The sequence below is a fragment of the Macaca nemestrina genome, chromosome 15 (genome assembly GCF_043159975.1).
Source record: "Macaca nemestrina isolate mMacNem1 chromosome 15, mMacNem.hap1, whole genome shotgun sequence".
Classification (NCBI taxonomy): domain Eukaryota; kingdom Metazoa; phylum Chordata; class Mammalia; order Primates; family Cercopithecidae; genus Macaca; species Macaca nemestrina.
The window spans coordinates 43,218,476-43,233,073 of NC_092139.1; the positions used below are offsets into that span (position 1 = coordinate 43,218,476).

Below are 14,598 nucleotides of genomic sequence, written 5' to 3' on the forward strand. Positions count from 1 at the left end.
TTTGCATCTCTAATCCTCCCTCTGGGACCTACCCTACTTCCTATTCACCCTCTCTCTTCTTCCCCCAAGGAGCTAGAGGTTTTTGTTGCTTCAGGTCCCTTCTCTCAAAAGGAAATTGGACCTAGGAAGTTACTAATAACTAAGTGTGAATGGATAGTATTTTAATAAATGGACCATGGGAATGAGAAAGGAAGTGAAGTATTGGTTATGGCCTCCTATATCTCATCACTGCACTCCTGTGGAGAAAGTTTTTCCTTCTCCATAGTTTTAGAGGGGGAGGGGGAGGTCAGGTAACTGCCCAAGGTTGCACAGCTAAGAAATGGCCAGGTCACAATTCAAACCCCACCTCTTTTTTAGTCCAGAACCCACGCTTTCCCACTTTCCCATTTTCCCACACTGCCCTCACCACTCGAATGAATGGATTTTCCTAATGGCTGAAATAGTTCAGCCACTGAGGAATCTAGGTGAGAATTATTTGGATGGCACAGGTTGTTCAGTGCCCTCAAAATGACTCATTTAGGCAGCTGCCTAACTCATCTATGTGCAAAACTTCCTCCCTATTCCATGTTAAATAATAAAAGTAAAAGAGGTCCTAAAGCAAACTATCATACAAACAGAGGAGGCTGCCAGGAGAGACAGAGGATATAAATGACCGGAGCCCAAATTTAAGGACAACCTTGTAAAACTCCAGTAACCCCAGGTAAATCTAAGGTCAGCAGAATAAGGAAATGAATGGCTTTGAATTTTCATTTCAGTCTAGTTGATGCTAGAAAATCCTGATGGGATTCAAAAGTAAGGTATAAAGAGGTAGCCAATTAGGAGAATATCAAAGGTATAAAGTTGATGAGTATGAAGAAACACATCCTTCCCTTCAAGGAGGATTTGGCCAGGTGCAGTGGCTCATGCCTGCAATCCTAGCACTTGGGGAGGCTGAGGTGGGAGGATTGCCTGAGGTCAGGAGTTCAAGACCAGCCTGGCCGACATGACGAAACCCTGTCTCTACTAAATATACAAAAAATTAGCTGGGCATGGTGGCCCGTGCTTGTAATCCCAGCTACTTCGGAGGTTGAAACATGAGAATTGCTTGAACCTGGGAGGCGGAGGTTGCAGTGAGCCGAGAGTGCACCACTGCATTCCAGCATGGGCAATAGAATGAGGCTCTGTTTCAAAAAAAAAAAAAAAAAAAAGAGGATTCCACAGCACCAGTCTCATATGAAGGCAGATGAGAAGAAATGTTCTTGCCTGAAACAGAGGAAACTGACAACTTCTGTGTTCTGTGGTATGTTGGTCATTATCCTGAGTGGTTTTCACATGACCATTTTCACATGTGGAAAAACACATTCCTCAGAGGTTTAGAGTATCTGCAGCAGGGACAAGCTCACATATACCTTCAAATTAATTCAGAACCAAGAACCACCATCTTTAATAAAATTATTTTCTCTTGAATTCCATGAAATTTGAGTTACCTGAAGCAGGTATAAAGATTGTTTACCGGTCGACTATACCAAAAATTACTTGAATCTAACCCCTAGTCACTAACAGAAATATCCCATTTGACTGGAACATGTGACAAATACTTCCTAATCCAATGCCTTTGAAATTACCACTGCCAACTGGAGAATGGCTGGTGTATTTCTACTTCTACTTCTTTTGTATAGAAAAAAAGTTTGGCATGGAATAAAAATGCTTCAGTTCTAGAGTAACTTCAAATTCAAATCCTGGCTGTATCAGTTATTAAATGTGTGGTCTTGAGAAGGATACCTTTAAAAATTTTGAGATAGAGCCTTGCTCTGTTGTCCAGGCAGGAGTGTAATGGCGCAATCATAGCTCACTGCAGCCTTGAACTTCTGGGTCAAGTGATCCTCCTGTCTTAGCCTCTTGAGTAGCTAGGGCTACAGGGACATGCCACCACACCCGGTTAATTTTTAAAATTTTTTTATAGAGACAAGGTCTCTAAGTTGCCCAGGCTGGTCTCGAACCCCTGCCCTCAAGTGATCCTCCTGCCTTGGTCTCCCGAAGTATTGAGATTTCAGGCATAAGCCACCATGCCTGGCCAAGAATAATTTTCCTCTTTGAGTTGTAGCTTCATCACCTGGCAGACAGGTACATCAGCATCTGCCTCATAGAAATATGTGATGGTTACATGATAAATATATAAAAAGCTGGATGGTGCTTGGCACTTTCGTTTCCCTTCTGGAACTCTTTGTTTCCTGGAAGTTAGAAGGATCTTATTTAACAAGATGTTAGGTTAGTGCTAACACTTCAGTATGTATAAGAAACACCTGAGCATCTGGCTAGAGCATGGATTCTCATTTGGTTGGTCTGGGGTAGGACCTGAGATTCTGCTTTTCTAACAAGCTCCCAGGTCCTCAGACAGCACTTGGAGTCGCAAGGGGTTACATGTTTTATCAGCCGATCAATAAATCATTCATTAAAGCAGTTATTCAGCATCTACTATAAGAAACTCTCTGAATTATCAGTTTAAGATTTCAAATACCTGCCGGGCGCAGAGGTTTATGCCTGTAATCCCAGCACTTTGGATGGCTGAGGCGGGTGGATCGCGAGGTCAGGAAATCAAGACCATCCTGGCTAACACGGTGAAATCCCGTCTCTACTAAAAATACAAAAAAATTAGCTGGGCGTGGTGGCAGGCGCCTGTAGTCCCAGCTGCTCGGGAGGCTGAGGCAGGAGAATGGCGTGAACCCGGGAGGCGCAGCTTGCAGTGAGCTGAGATCTGGCCACTGCACTCCAGCCTGGGCGACAGAGCGAGACTTCATCTCAAAAACAAAATAAAATTAAAAAAAAAAAAAGATTTCGAATACCAAATATTCATGGTGTTCCTTGACACACAATTAATGTTTTGTCTCTGGAGTTAGTGGGTCTTTAAAAGGGAAATTAGTTGACAATCCTGGATGAGAAAATTAGAAAAGACAGTGGATTTTAGGGACACACTCTCTTGAGTGGTTTCCACCGATACAAAATAAGAATGGAAAGGAACCTTGACAAAGGTAGAGCTGGAGACCTGAGTGGCTACATGAAGCTCCGGAAGGCAAGAAATAAGCTTCTCCCCTGAACATATTTTTATTTTTTGCTTTATATGTGAAAAGCAAAAAATGTATATCATATTTGCCTTAGGCTTAGATCTTTCCAGTATATTTGTTTCTACCAATTAAGATGATCTTACATGTTTTTTTGTTGGGCATGTCTTATTGCTACACCAACAAGAGTCTGCCAGCTAAATTGTTGGTGATAAACGTTCAGTGTCTTCACTCACAACACTTCATTTTGAGATGGCCTACTCCAGACTGAGAACTGTAGAGTCACGAAACCTCTCGTTTTAGTGGAGAAAAAGCAGCATGTTCTATCCCTCACAGAGTTTCCCAGTACTTTGTTATCTTGCTTTCCACCTATTAGATACCTGGATCCACTTTTGATTCAGGCACCATTTCAATAACAGCAGCTAACACTCAATACCTCTTCCTCATGACAACCCTTTCTTAACTTTTCGGCATTTTATTTACCATCAAAACCAAAGTTAAAGTTTCCCAAATGTAACATGCTATTTTGTATGTCTATTCCACAGAACCTTGCTTCTCCAAGTATGGTCCATGAACCAGCAGCGTTGCCATTGCCTGGAAGTTTGCCATAAATGCAGAGTCTTACACCCCTCTCTATTGAGTCAGGATATGCATTTTGATAAGATCCACAGTGATTTATGTGGACACGAAATTGAAGAGGCACTGTCCTAGCACATATTCTTTCCTCTGTCTTCAGTGCCCTTTTCCTCCTACTTGCCTTCTTAGTAAACTGCTATTCGTCTCTCAAAATCCATCTCAGATGTCACCTTATATTAAATAGAAATATTTCTTGACTCTTTCTGATAGAGACATTTAGGTATCCTTCTATGCTAGAGATATATATATATATAAATATACACACACACACATATATATACACATATATATGAGAAATACATTGTAATACCTGTGCAGAATTAGGAAGAAAGATATATATACACACACACACATATATATATGTATATATATACACACACATATATGTATATATATGCATATATATACATATATATGTATTTCTCATCAATATACAGCAATATAGGTCAATATACATCAATATAGATCAATATACATCAAAATACATCAATATAGGTATTACAATGTTTTTCTCATCAGTGATGTCCCTGAGGGGATATGTCTGAGGCATATACATTTGTATCTTCTGCATCTCTAGCACTTACAAAAGAGCCTGACACATAAAATGTGCTCAATAAATACTTAATGAAATGGCTGGAACTGGCACATCAGGGAGGTGCTGAAGCAATAGGCTGTAATTAGCCATTGTTACTTGCAAGAATATTTTAAAACACAATTGAAGAATTTCTGCGTGCCTCGTCGATTCATTATTTTGATACAAAACTTCAAGTGATCCTCTCCCTGTCCCTTCCTTCCCCTGGCATCCTTGGTGGTCTTAGCACGCAGCAATGGTAGGGTAACTCGGGAGAATGAAATTCCGCTTTTAAATCTATATAGTGACAGGAAATTCTATTATTTGTCACTGAAGCTTCATTCTTAGCAGGTTGCTTATTTTAAATCAATGGGTATTAATGCCCTTCTGAAGGCAGGGAGAACGTTAACCGAATGAATGAACTATACATGCCTGATAGCATAATGGGCCCTCCAGGGAATGTGGGGAAAAGGGTAGTCATATTCCCTGACTCCAAAGTGCCCACAATTTATGAAGAGTTCATAGTCACTGAGGCTTTATCCTGGAGAAGAGTAAGAAGCACCTCGAATTATTTGGATAATAAAGAAGCTTACCTGGTGTGAGTCACAATGTCTGTCAAGGCACCACCTTCTAGAAACTCCATGACCACCCAGAGCTCATCGCCAACAAGGTAGCTGTTGTACATGTCAACCACATTGTCATGGTGGTAATCTCGCATGATCACGACCTGGGGGAATGGGAAAGATACTTTTGACTTGTGAAGATGAAGTTGCTTTTTGTTCTCTTGTAGCCACACCTACAACTGTAAGTAAACTGATTGAGAGGTACTGACTGTGGGGAAGTTTATTCAGAAATCTATTATAGACAAAAAGCATCAAGGGTAACTAGTAGAAATAAAAGGAATCAAGGTAACAAATTTGAGAGAAAATGGCAGGTCACCCTGACATTGGAGAGACACAGAGAGAGAAATGAAAACAAGTGGAACTAAAGCAAGATTTGCATTCACAAGAGGGAGTTTGGTTGACAGTCTGTGGGGATATGATCAGATATCCCTAAGGATCTCCTTTAGAATGCACTGTTCACAGTCCTCTGCTGGTTATCCTAGCAAAGGGTCACCAACTTGTAGTAATTGAGGGAACGAGTCCCACAAGTGAATGAAGTAAACTATCTATTAGAACTGGAGCCACACAAGACCAACTTAATTTCTCCTTAGAAGAAGATATGGGTTGAACCTGAGAGATATTTGGGCTGAATTCAAAGAATATATGTTGAAGATAAAAATAAATATGGCATAGACATTAAAAGGGCTAAGGAGCCTGCTTGCTGGAGAGAGCTTCCAGAAATTGCTGCCCTGTGGCTGTTTCCACTCGAGTTTTCAGAGTTAGTGTTAAATAATAAATTACAGAATTGTTTATCTACATCATATTGCTCTGTGTGTTCTGGCATTATGGTTTGGAAAATAAATTCCAGAAATCAGGAATGGTGGACTGGGAAGATGCTGAAGCCCAGTCACCTGGAACTCTCTGTGAGATTTGGAGCATGTGTAAGAAATAAGCACCTGTGGGAGCTGGAGATGTGTGGAGGCCACTGGGGCCTTCACATGAGCCTCCATGAAAAACAGAGTTCGAAATTGCAGCTGAGTGTATTTGTACAGTGCCTGTTTATGGACCAAACACCTTCTTACTTCTCAGAGAATGGGAGTGCTTACAACAGAAAGACGAAGAGGTCAAGCAGCCATAGATTGTTCTGGGAGTTAGAAGATGTGGATTGTACATGTTTTCCTGGAGACTGACATCTAACACTGATCTCCTGACTTGATATCTTTAGGACTTAGATCTGTCATCCACAAAAACTTATCTTTCCCCTCAGTGCTCTCATAAAATTACTAAAAGAATATTACTCCAAAATACTTTATGTGTTTTCTAACATAATTACTCATGTTTCCCCACCTATTTGAGAGCTCCTAAGTGATAAGTTTAAAAGGTAAATGAGAAAGTGGAAGGTAAATGTTAAAGTACAACAAATATACAGAGAAGGGTTAATTCCTTAACATATCAATAGCTCTTACACATCAAGAAAACAAATGCTAGCACCCTAATTGAAAACTGTATACAGAACATATGATTTAGTGAAGAAAGAAAAATGGCCTATAATCACATAAAATTAAATTCAGCTACACTAGTAATAAAAGTGCTAATGAAAACAGTAAGGTTTATTCATGTCTAGCAGATGAACAGAGATAACATGACAGTATCAACGATGCTAGTGAAGGTGAAACAGTACTATTAGTGAGGGTCTAGATTGGTACAAACTTTCTGGAAATTAACATTGTATATCATTTCCCTAAAAACATTTACATATCATTTGATCTGTTCATCCTATTTCTAGGACTCTAAGAAATTATCAGATATGAAGCCAAAGACTTATGTGTAACAACACTCACTGCAAAATAATAAAAGTGACAAATTGGAAACAGGATAAATCAGAGACTGGTTTTAAATATGATACGTGTAAATGATAGAAGATTATTAAAAGTGCGTTTTGACATGTAGCTAATAGAATATGTTAATATATTTTATTTTACATTAATAAAAATAAGTAATATATGCCAATATATGTTATTTAATATTAATTTTATTAGTATTAATGTTAATATTAGGTGAAATTTAGAAAGTCACAAAACCACATACTATAAAGTTACCTCAAATTTATTAAATCAGTGACTGGTTTAATAAATTTGATACAGATCTATGATAGAAGATTATAAGGCCATTACAATGGTCATTAAATTTATTTTACAGTAATAAATACAAGTAATACAGCTCAATATATTTTATTTGATATTAATTTTATTAGTATTCATGTTAATATTAATTGAAATTTAGAAAGTTATGAAACTACATATATAGAGAATTATCTCAAACAAAAGAAATTTGTAAATAGAAATATATAGAAAGGAAACACTGAAATATTAATGTAGGCTACTACTTGACTGGGATGTTTGTGGGACATTTTCTTTACTTTCCAAATATTCTACAGGAAGAATTCATTATTTTTATAGTTAGGAAAAATATTTTAAAGTTCCCAAAGAGTAATAGTTCATTGGTAAACTGACCCTGGTCTACTGTTTTAAAAATTGTTTATGGAGGGTATATTATGATATTATAATAGTATAAAATATATACAAATCCACACAGATACAGTGTAGCATAAGATTTAGAGTCTGCTAGACAGAGATTCAGGTCCTAGTTCTGCAGTCAACCTGCTTGACTCTAGGCCGGTCTCTTCACCTACCTGAGTCCAGGTTTCCTTGTTAAAATGATGATAACATATTTCCGTCTCACAGAGTTGTTGTGAGGATCAAACTAGATTAATGCTTAGTACAGCGGCTGACACACATGAAGTACCTTATAGAGGTAACAGCCATATATGTGCACAGAAAAAAGACTAGAAGGAAATATTACAGGGGACGCTATTTTTGTCTTTATATTTTCAGTGCTTTTCTAATGTCCTAAAATGCACGTGTATAACTTTTGAAATGGGAAATAAATGTTACAAAGGAGAGAAAGGATGACCCAAACACACCCTTTACCTCATTGAAAAGCAGTTCCCGTCTCTGTTGCTTCCGGAGGTCCATTTTCTTCACTGCAACTTGTTTCCCTGTGTGTTTCTCGGTGGCGATGCACACGATGCCGGTTGAGCCTTCCCCGATTTTGATAAAGTTGTCCAAGTATTCCCTGGGGTCTCCTGGGCTGACCACCAGCTGCAGGGCCGCCCGAAACTGTTCATGGGACACCCTGGAGGGCTGCTGGTCGGAGGAGGAGCCCCAGCTGGGCGGCGGGTAGGTGCTGGATGAGAGGCTGAGGGAGCTCAGGTAGGAAGCGGTGGAGATGTACTGCGAACTGCTCTGCAGGGAGGGGTGGTGGTACAAGGTGGCTTTGTGGTACCCAGACGGATACTGGTGGCTGCTTGAGGAATAGCCCGCTTTGCTTTGACTTTGAGGTAGTTTGGCAGGGCCCCTGGGGTAGGTGTCAGACCCTGACAGTGGAGGGCTGAGGACCATCTGTGCTCGATCATAATCCACCTGGGAAGACAGACATGGATAGAGAATATTCACATGCTAGATCTGAATGCCACAGCCAGGTGGTGAGTGAGCTGACCGACAGCTGGCAGAATGAGGATCACCAGTGCGGGATGAGAGGATCTGCCTGGGGCACCAACAGGACTGGCCACACCTAGGGAAGGGCCTTCTCTGGTACACGTGCACCACAGTAGGAGGTTAGCTCACGTGTATCTTATCCAAGGTGTGCTTGCTTGATAAGCCTTATTTTCTTGTTCAGGAATGAAAAATCTCATCCCTCATTAAAGGACATTAGTTTTCAGCTAGCATTTTGGGGAGACACTTCCGGGGTAGGAGGCCTTTTCCCATGCTTCTGAATTCAAATACTAGAGGCTGGTATGGACATTTATGTATAACATATGTATAACACAGCAGATGTAGGTACAGGGGAAAACATGGCTCCCCGTGCTAAGGGTGTGAACCACAGGGTGAACATGTGCAATGTTCTCACCAAATAAGTACAAATAAAATTGAGAGTGACCAGTCTTTGCAGGGGTATGTGTGAAATGAAAATGAGGCTAGACCCCAAAGAGACCCCAGCAAAGAACATCCACTCTGACTTGGAAGAGTGGGATGAGGGGATTTTGTGGAGGAGAGTGGGGAAGCCAGTGAGGGGATTACTGGTATATGATACTATGTGTAGATCCAGCAGTCACTTCCTGGAAAGAATCAGGAAGGAGCTCTGGCCACTCTTGGAATGGCTGAGGCCTGGATGGTAAAGATACCACATCTCGTCATGTGGTATGCTCCTTGCCCAGGGCAGAAAGTGCTAATCCATCAATGCACTCTGTTTTGGAAGATCCTGATGGCAACACAGTGCTGGATACATAGAAGGTACTCAGAAAAGATTTGTTGATTGGACTTCAGGCTGTTTCTTAATGCAGTGCCCCAGAAAGTCTCTGTCACTCTACTGGGTGTAAATGGAATGGCGTTAACTTATCCTACTCCCCTTCCATCCACCCCAAGGACCTAGATCTACTCTAATATAGTAGCTACAAGCTACGCGTGCCAATTTAAAGTAAACAAAAATCCATTAAAAATTAAAAATTCAGTTTCGCAGTCATACTAGTCACATTTTAAGAACTCAGTAGTCACCACATCACACAGTACACATATAAAACATTTTCCTAATTGCAGAAAGGGCTATTGGATGACACTATTCTAGATGAATTGATTCTTCCCATGCAGCACATTCATTCATTTATTTCAAAAATTAATATTTGAGCAACTGTGATGTGCTATGCACTGTTTTAGGTGTGAGGGGGGAGGGTCCACCAAGAGTCAAAATGAATGGTATCTTTGCCCTCCTGGGGTTTATGTTCCAGAGAAGGAAACAGATAATAATAAAGAAAACTAATAAATACACAGTGTGTGGTTCAGGAGTCATGAATAATATAAAGAAAAATAAAGCAGAGTGAGGGGGTTGAAAGTAACGAGATGCCATCTTGGATAGGGTAGTCACAGAAGGACTCTCCGAGGGCGTTCCGTTTGAGCAAAAGCCTGGCTGAGTGAGGGAAAAAGCAAGATCCCTCTCCTAAGAGGGGTGGTTTGGGCAGTGGGAGTGGCACATGCAGGATTCTGAGGCAGACCCAGGCTTAGTGTTTGAGGAACAGCAGAAGCTCATCTATAGTGGAGAGTGTCAGCTAAGGAAGATGGACGGAGAAGCTGCCAGGGGCAGATCATGAAGACCTTGGCAAGGATGTTGGCTTTTGCTCTGAGTGAGGTAGGAAGCACTGGGGATTGCTAAGCAGATAGGAGTGACACGGTCTGACTCTCTCTGGCTGCGGAGGAGAGACTTTGGTGGCGAGAGTGGAAACAGGGATGCCAACAGCTTATCACAGTTAATGTGGGCTGAGATTAGGGTAGTTATCATAGATGGGGTGAGAAACGGTGAAATCTCGGGCAAGATTTGAAGGTGGAGCTGACAGGATTTGTGGATGGATTGGATGAGATCTTGAAAGACAGGAGTCAAAGATGGCTATCAGGATTTTGGCCTGAGCAACAGGGTGTTTAATGAGATAAGGAATCCAGGGGTAGCAACAGGCTTGTGGAGTGTGGTAATTAGCTTCCAAATTGCTCTCAATGACATGTGCCTCCTGACATTCATATTTCCATGTAGTCCTCTTCTACACTGCATTGAAATTAATCTGAGTGATCAAAGAATAAGGCAGAGATGATGGCAAGCTCCTTTGGTCTCTTACTCACGTCATTTATTTTGGCTTTCACCAGCTGCCATGTCATGAGGACACTCAAGAATCCTCTGGAAGGACTGGGTGCAGCGGCTCATGCCTGTAATCCCAGAGCTTTGGGAGGCTAAACTGAAGGATCACTTGAGCCCAGGAGATCAAGGCTGCAAGTGAGCTATGATTGTACCACTGTGCTCCAGCCTGGGTGACAGAGTGAAACCCTGTCTCAATAATAATGATAATAAAATAGAGAGGTCCATGCAGCAAGAAACTGAGGACTCCTGTTAAGAGCTAGCTAGAAATTGAGGCCTTCTAGCAAACAGTCATGTGAGCCATTCTGGAAGTGGATCCTCCAGGTCCAGTTGATCCTTCAGATGACTGTGTCCCTGGTTGATGTCTTGACTGCAACCTCATGAGAGATTCCAAGACAGAACCAATCAGCTAAGCCCTCTCAATTTGTGACCTACAGAAACTGTGAAATAGTAAATGTTTGCTATTTAAAGTTTAGGGGGAAATAGTTGAACAGCACTATTTTTTGCTTCATGAGGCAGTGTGTTTTAAGCCATGAAGTTTTGGGATAATTTGTTATGCAGCAATATTGATAGCTAATACATGAGAGAAAATCAAGAATTCTTTTAGCCATGTTAAGTTTGAGAGAGTGATTAGACATCCAGGTGGAGGTGTCACTTAAGAGACTTAGACATGCCCCAAGTCCAGGGAAGACTTAAGGGTAAAGACATGAATCTGATAGTCATCAGTGCTTAGTTCATATTAAAAGTCATGATGCTGAATGTGTAAGAGATGGTCTGAGGACCCCAATGTCTAGATACCAGAAATAGCAGAGGGATCTTGCAGAAAGGAGCAGAGAAGGAGTGACCAGTGCTATAGGAAGGAAACTAAGGAAGCAAGGTGTCCTGGAGCCAAGGGAGGAAAGTATTTCAAGAAGGAAGGGCTAATGGATCCTGTCAAATGCCACTGAGAAGTGGGATGGGGCATGTTGCTCATCGGATCTGGTGACATGGTAGAGGCAAATAGGTGTTTCAAGCTCCAACCCCATCACGTTGCATAAGAAGATGCTTGTTCTATCACATCATGGAGCAAGAACTGCACACAGTGGGCTCTTTAAAATTGCTACCATAGCACCATTCTCAGTACCCCCACACTGCCCATTGGTTCTACAATGACAGTGCCTGGCCTGCTGAACATTGAGCAATGCAGCTCTTCCAGCCTCAAAAACACTACACTTTACTAGGTGAATTCACCACTCAGACAGCCTTGACATCAACCAGCAGGAACCAGGGCAGCTGCTAAGTTGCCCTCCTGCCCTGGTTGCAGAGACAACACATGCTTTTGAGAGGCATAGGGATGAATTCTGACTTTGATAATTTTAGTCAAATCAGTCTCTCTGAGTCTCAGTTTCCTTATCTGTAAAATGGAATAATAATTACTTCCTTTGGTCACTGTGAACTCTAAAGGATCAAATACACACCTAAGTATTCAAACAATGACTGGCCAGTAAGTTCTACTTGGTGTTATTATTACATAAAGTGATGAGACACTTTATACAGTAATGAGAATGCAAAATAAAATAAATAGTAACTGCAATATTATCAAACTAGCTAGCATTTATCGAAGACATACAATGCCCCTGTGGTATATATATTCCTATACATTAATACTCAAAGCAATAAGACAAGGTATCTTTAGTTGTAATATATTGAACAATGTATAGTTAAAATATTCAAAAACAAGCTGATTATTTTCAAAGCCTCTGCATTTGTGCTACACAAGGAAGATGTGTGTGTGTGTGCGTGTGTGTGTACGATGGAATGGGGAGAAAGAAGTGTCAGTGTAAGTTAAACAACTGGATTCTTCCTTTAATAAGCTCAGATTAGTCAAGTCTAGGCTAGTCAGCAAGGCAGGGTGTAAAGGGAAATAGGGTTTTTGGCTTTTATTTCTGAAAGTGTGTCCTGGGAGCCATCAGATGCCATTATCGCCCTGTGTCTTCCTTGGAGGACTTGTTCCCATACTTTCAACGAAAGAATTCATTCCCCACAAGCATGTATAATTGATCTCTGAATATATATTAAAAATGGGCAAGCTGCATCCTGCAGGAATCACAAACACCACTTTGCATTCATTGAGGCCACTTTTCTTTCTTATCACCTGTCAGCAGCATTATCAGAGTCCACACTTAACAGCCGGCGTATGGCATAAAGAAGAAGTCTGCCTGCACCAAGGGGACAATTTCCAGGCAAAGATGGAATGCAGAGCTCTTTGCTGAAAGCTAACCATCTTCAAAATTAGGCCATGAGACAAAAAGGTGTTGTTGTCTTTCATGGCTGCTGGTAAGAGGCGCAGACTCTTAAAAAAACAATGGTTGAGGAACAGTCAATATCACAAGAGACAATTTTTTGAATAAAACTCAAGGCATACTCATCAGGGAACGAACTGTTCACTTCGAGTGAGGGAACACGTGGTCTTCCCTCAGAGGACAAAGAGCTGACTCTGTGAAGGAGAAATGCATGGGTGACCCCATTTGGGGCCACCAAGGTGCTGAACCATTGCCTTCTGTTGGATCTTAACCCACATGCGGGTTCCATGATGGTGCGTATCACCGGCCCACACACTTTCGACAGGTCTTGTTCTTTTATTCTGGGAATCAAGCAAGGGGCAACTAAATCCCATTTTGTGGTTGATAAAATGGAGGCACAAGGAGATAAAACTGCCCCCAAGCAATCCAGGGCAAACAGCCCCACACTTCCAAGGGGACGACATAACCTGGTTTATCTGCCGGGGTCAGTCTTTCATTCCTAGTGGGAAGGCACCCAGCACACTGGCCCACAAGCCGGCTCCCTTGCCTGCCTTGGCATTTCCAACCTTCGTTGTCACCTCCCTGGTCTGTATAATCAAGGCTGGGCATTCTCTCCTCACTAAAATGCACAGGGGTTCTCCTAGGAGCCATCGTGGGGCCTCTTCTGTCAAGCAACTGCTCTGTTAGAAGTATATCCTTGCAGTAGTAACAAATATTTATAAGAATAATGATGCTTGATATTTGTTGAGTGCTTTCTACATGCCAGGGACTGTTCTAAGCACACTATGTACATTCTTGCATGTAAACCTCAAGTTGGACAATTAAATAAGCTCTGCAATTCCTCCATTTTACAGATAAGAAGACTGAGGCACAGTGGGTTTAAGTAGGTCATGCAAAAGTCCCAAAGCTACAAAGAAGGGAGAACTGGGGTTCAAATCCAGACAGAATTGCTTCAGTACTTGGGTCCTTGATAAATTCACAGAGACAGGCGTCAATGATGGGGGTGGGAGGATGTGGTCTTAACAGAGGCAGGCAGAGCGGGGGATAACGACAACCACAGAGATAAAGCCTGGTCAGGGTGTTTCACTAGGGGCCCAGATGTCTGGGCAGCCTGGGGCAAAATGCAAGAATTGGACCAGAGCATGATGGATGATAATGTCTAGGAGAGGGGATGAAAGACAAATTAAGGGTTTTGTTTTGTTCTTATTGTTTTTGGCTTGTTTGTTTTGAACAGTTTTGGCTTAGAGAAATGAGCTCAAAAAAAAAAAAAAAAAAAAGACTAGTCATCACAGCAAAATGAGTTGATTATCTATGTACATCATTCATCATTTTCCTTTTTGTTTTGGTCAAAGCGGAAATCTGCATTGTTCCAAAACCACTCAGGCTTTCTTTTAAGTTCTTTCAAGGAAGAAAGTGCAAACTTTCTTCTGTGATGAGACCTCCTTGCCCTCTCACATCGCTCTTGGACTTTCATAATCATGTAAGTGTCCTGTTCTAAGTTGTCTTTCTTGTGATAGCCTATATTTGGAAGGCGGAAAACATAAATGATGAATTTGTTATTCCCACTGTTTTACACACACATGTTCATATACATGAGAAAGATGTGCAAAGCAGTCCAGCTTAAACTGTGCAATCTTTTCTATGACCTGATTGACAAACACATTCTAGAAAAAAAAAATGAAGCAGACCTATCTTTGGTATTGTGAAAGGAATTTGAGATCTGATTATTTAGT

The 14,598-nt window shown here is 41.2% G+C and overlaps 1 protein-coding gene across 2 annotated transcripts in view; it reads right to left on the reverse strand.

Annotated features, from left to right (window-relative positions):
* LOC105481528 (p21 (RAC1) activated kinase 5) overlaps positions 1 to 14,598 on the reverse strand; it is a 301,595-nt gene that overhangs the window by 21,455 nt on the left and 265,542 nt on the right. For both annotated transcript variants that reach the window (XM_011741164.2, XM_011741165.3), the window contains 2 exons: positions 7,838 to 8,329; positions 4,839 to 4,972 (listed from right to left, as the gene is read on the reverse strand). In XM_011741164.2, the coding sequence (XP_011739466.1) occupies positions 4,839 to 4,972; positions 7,838 to 8,329 (626 nt within the window). The remainder of the gene's footprint in view (positions 1 to 4,838; positions 4,973 to 7,837; positions 8,330 to 14,598) is intronic.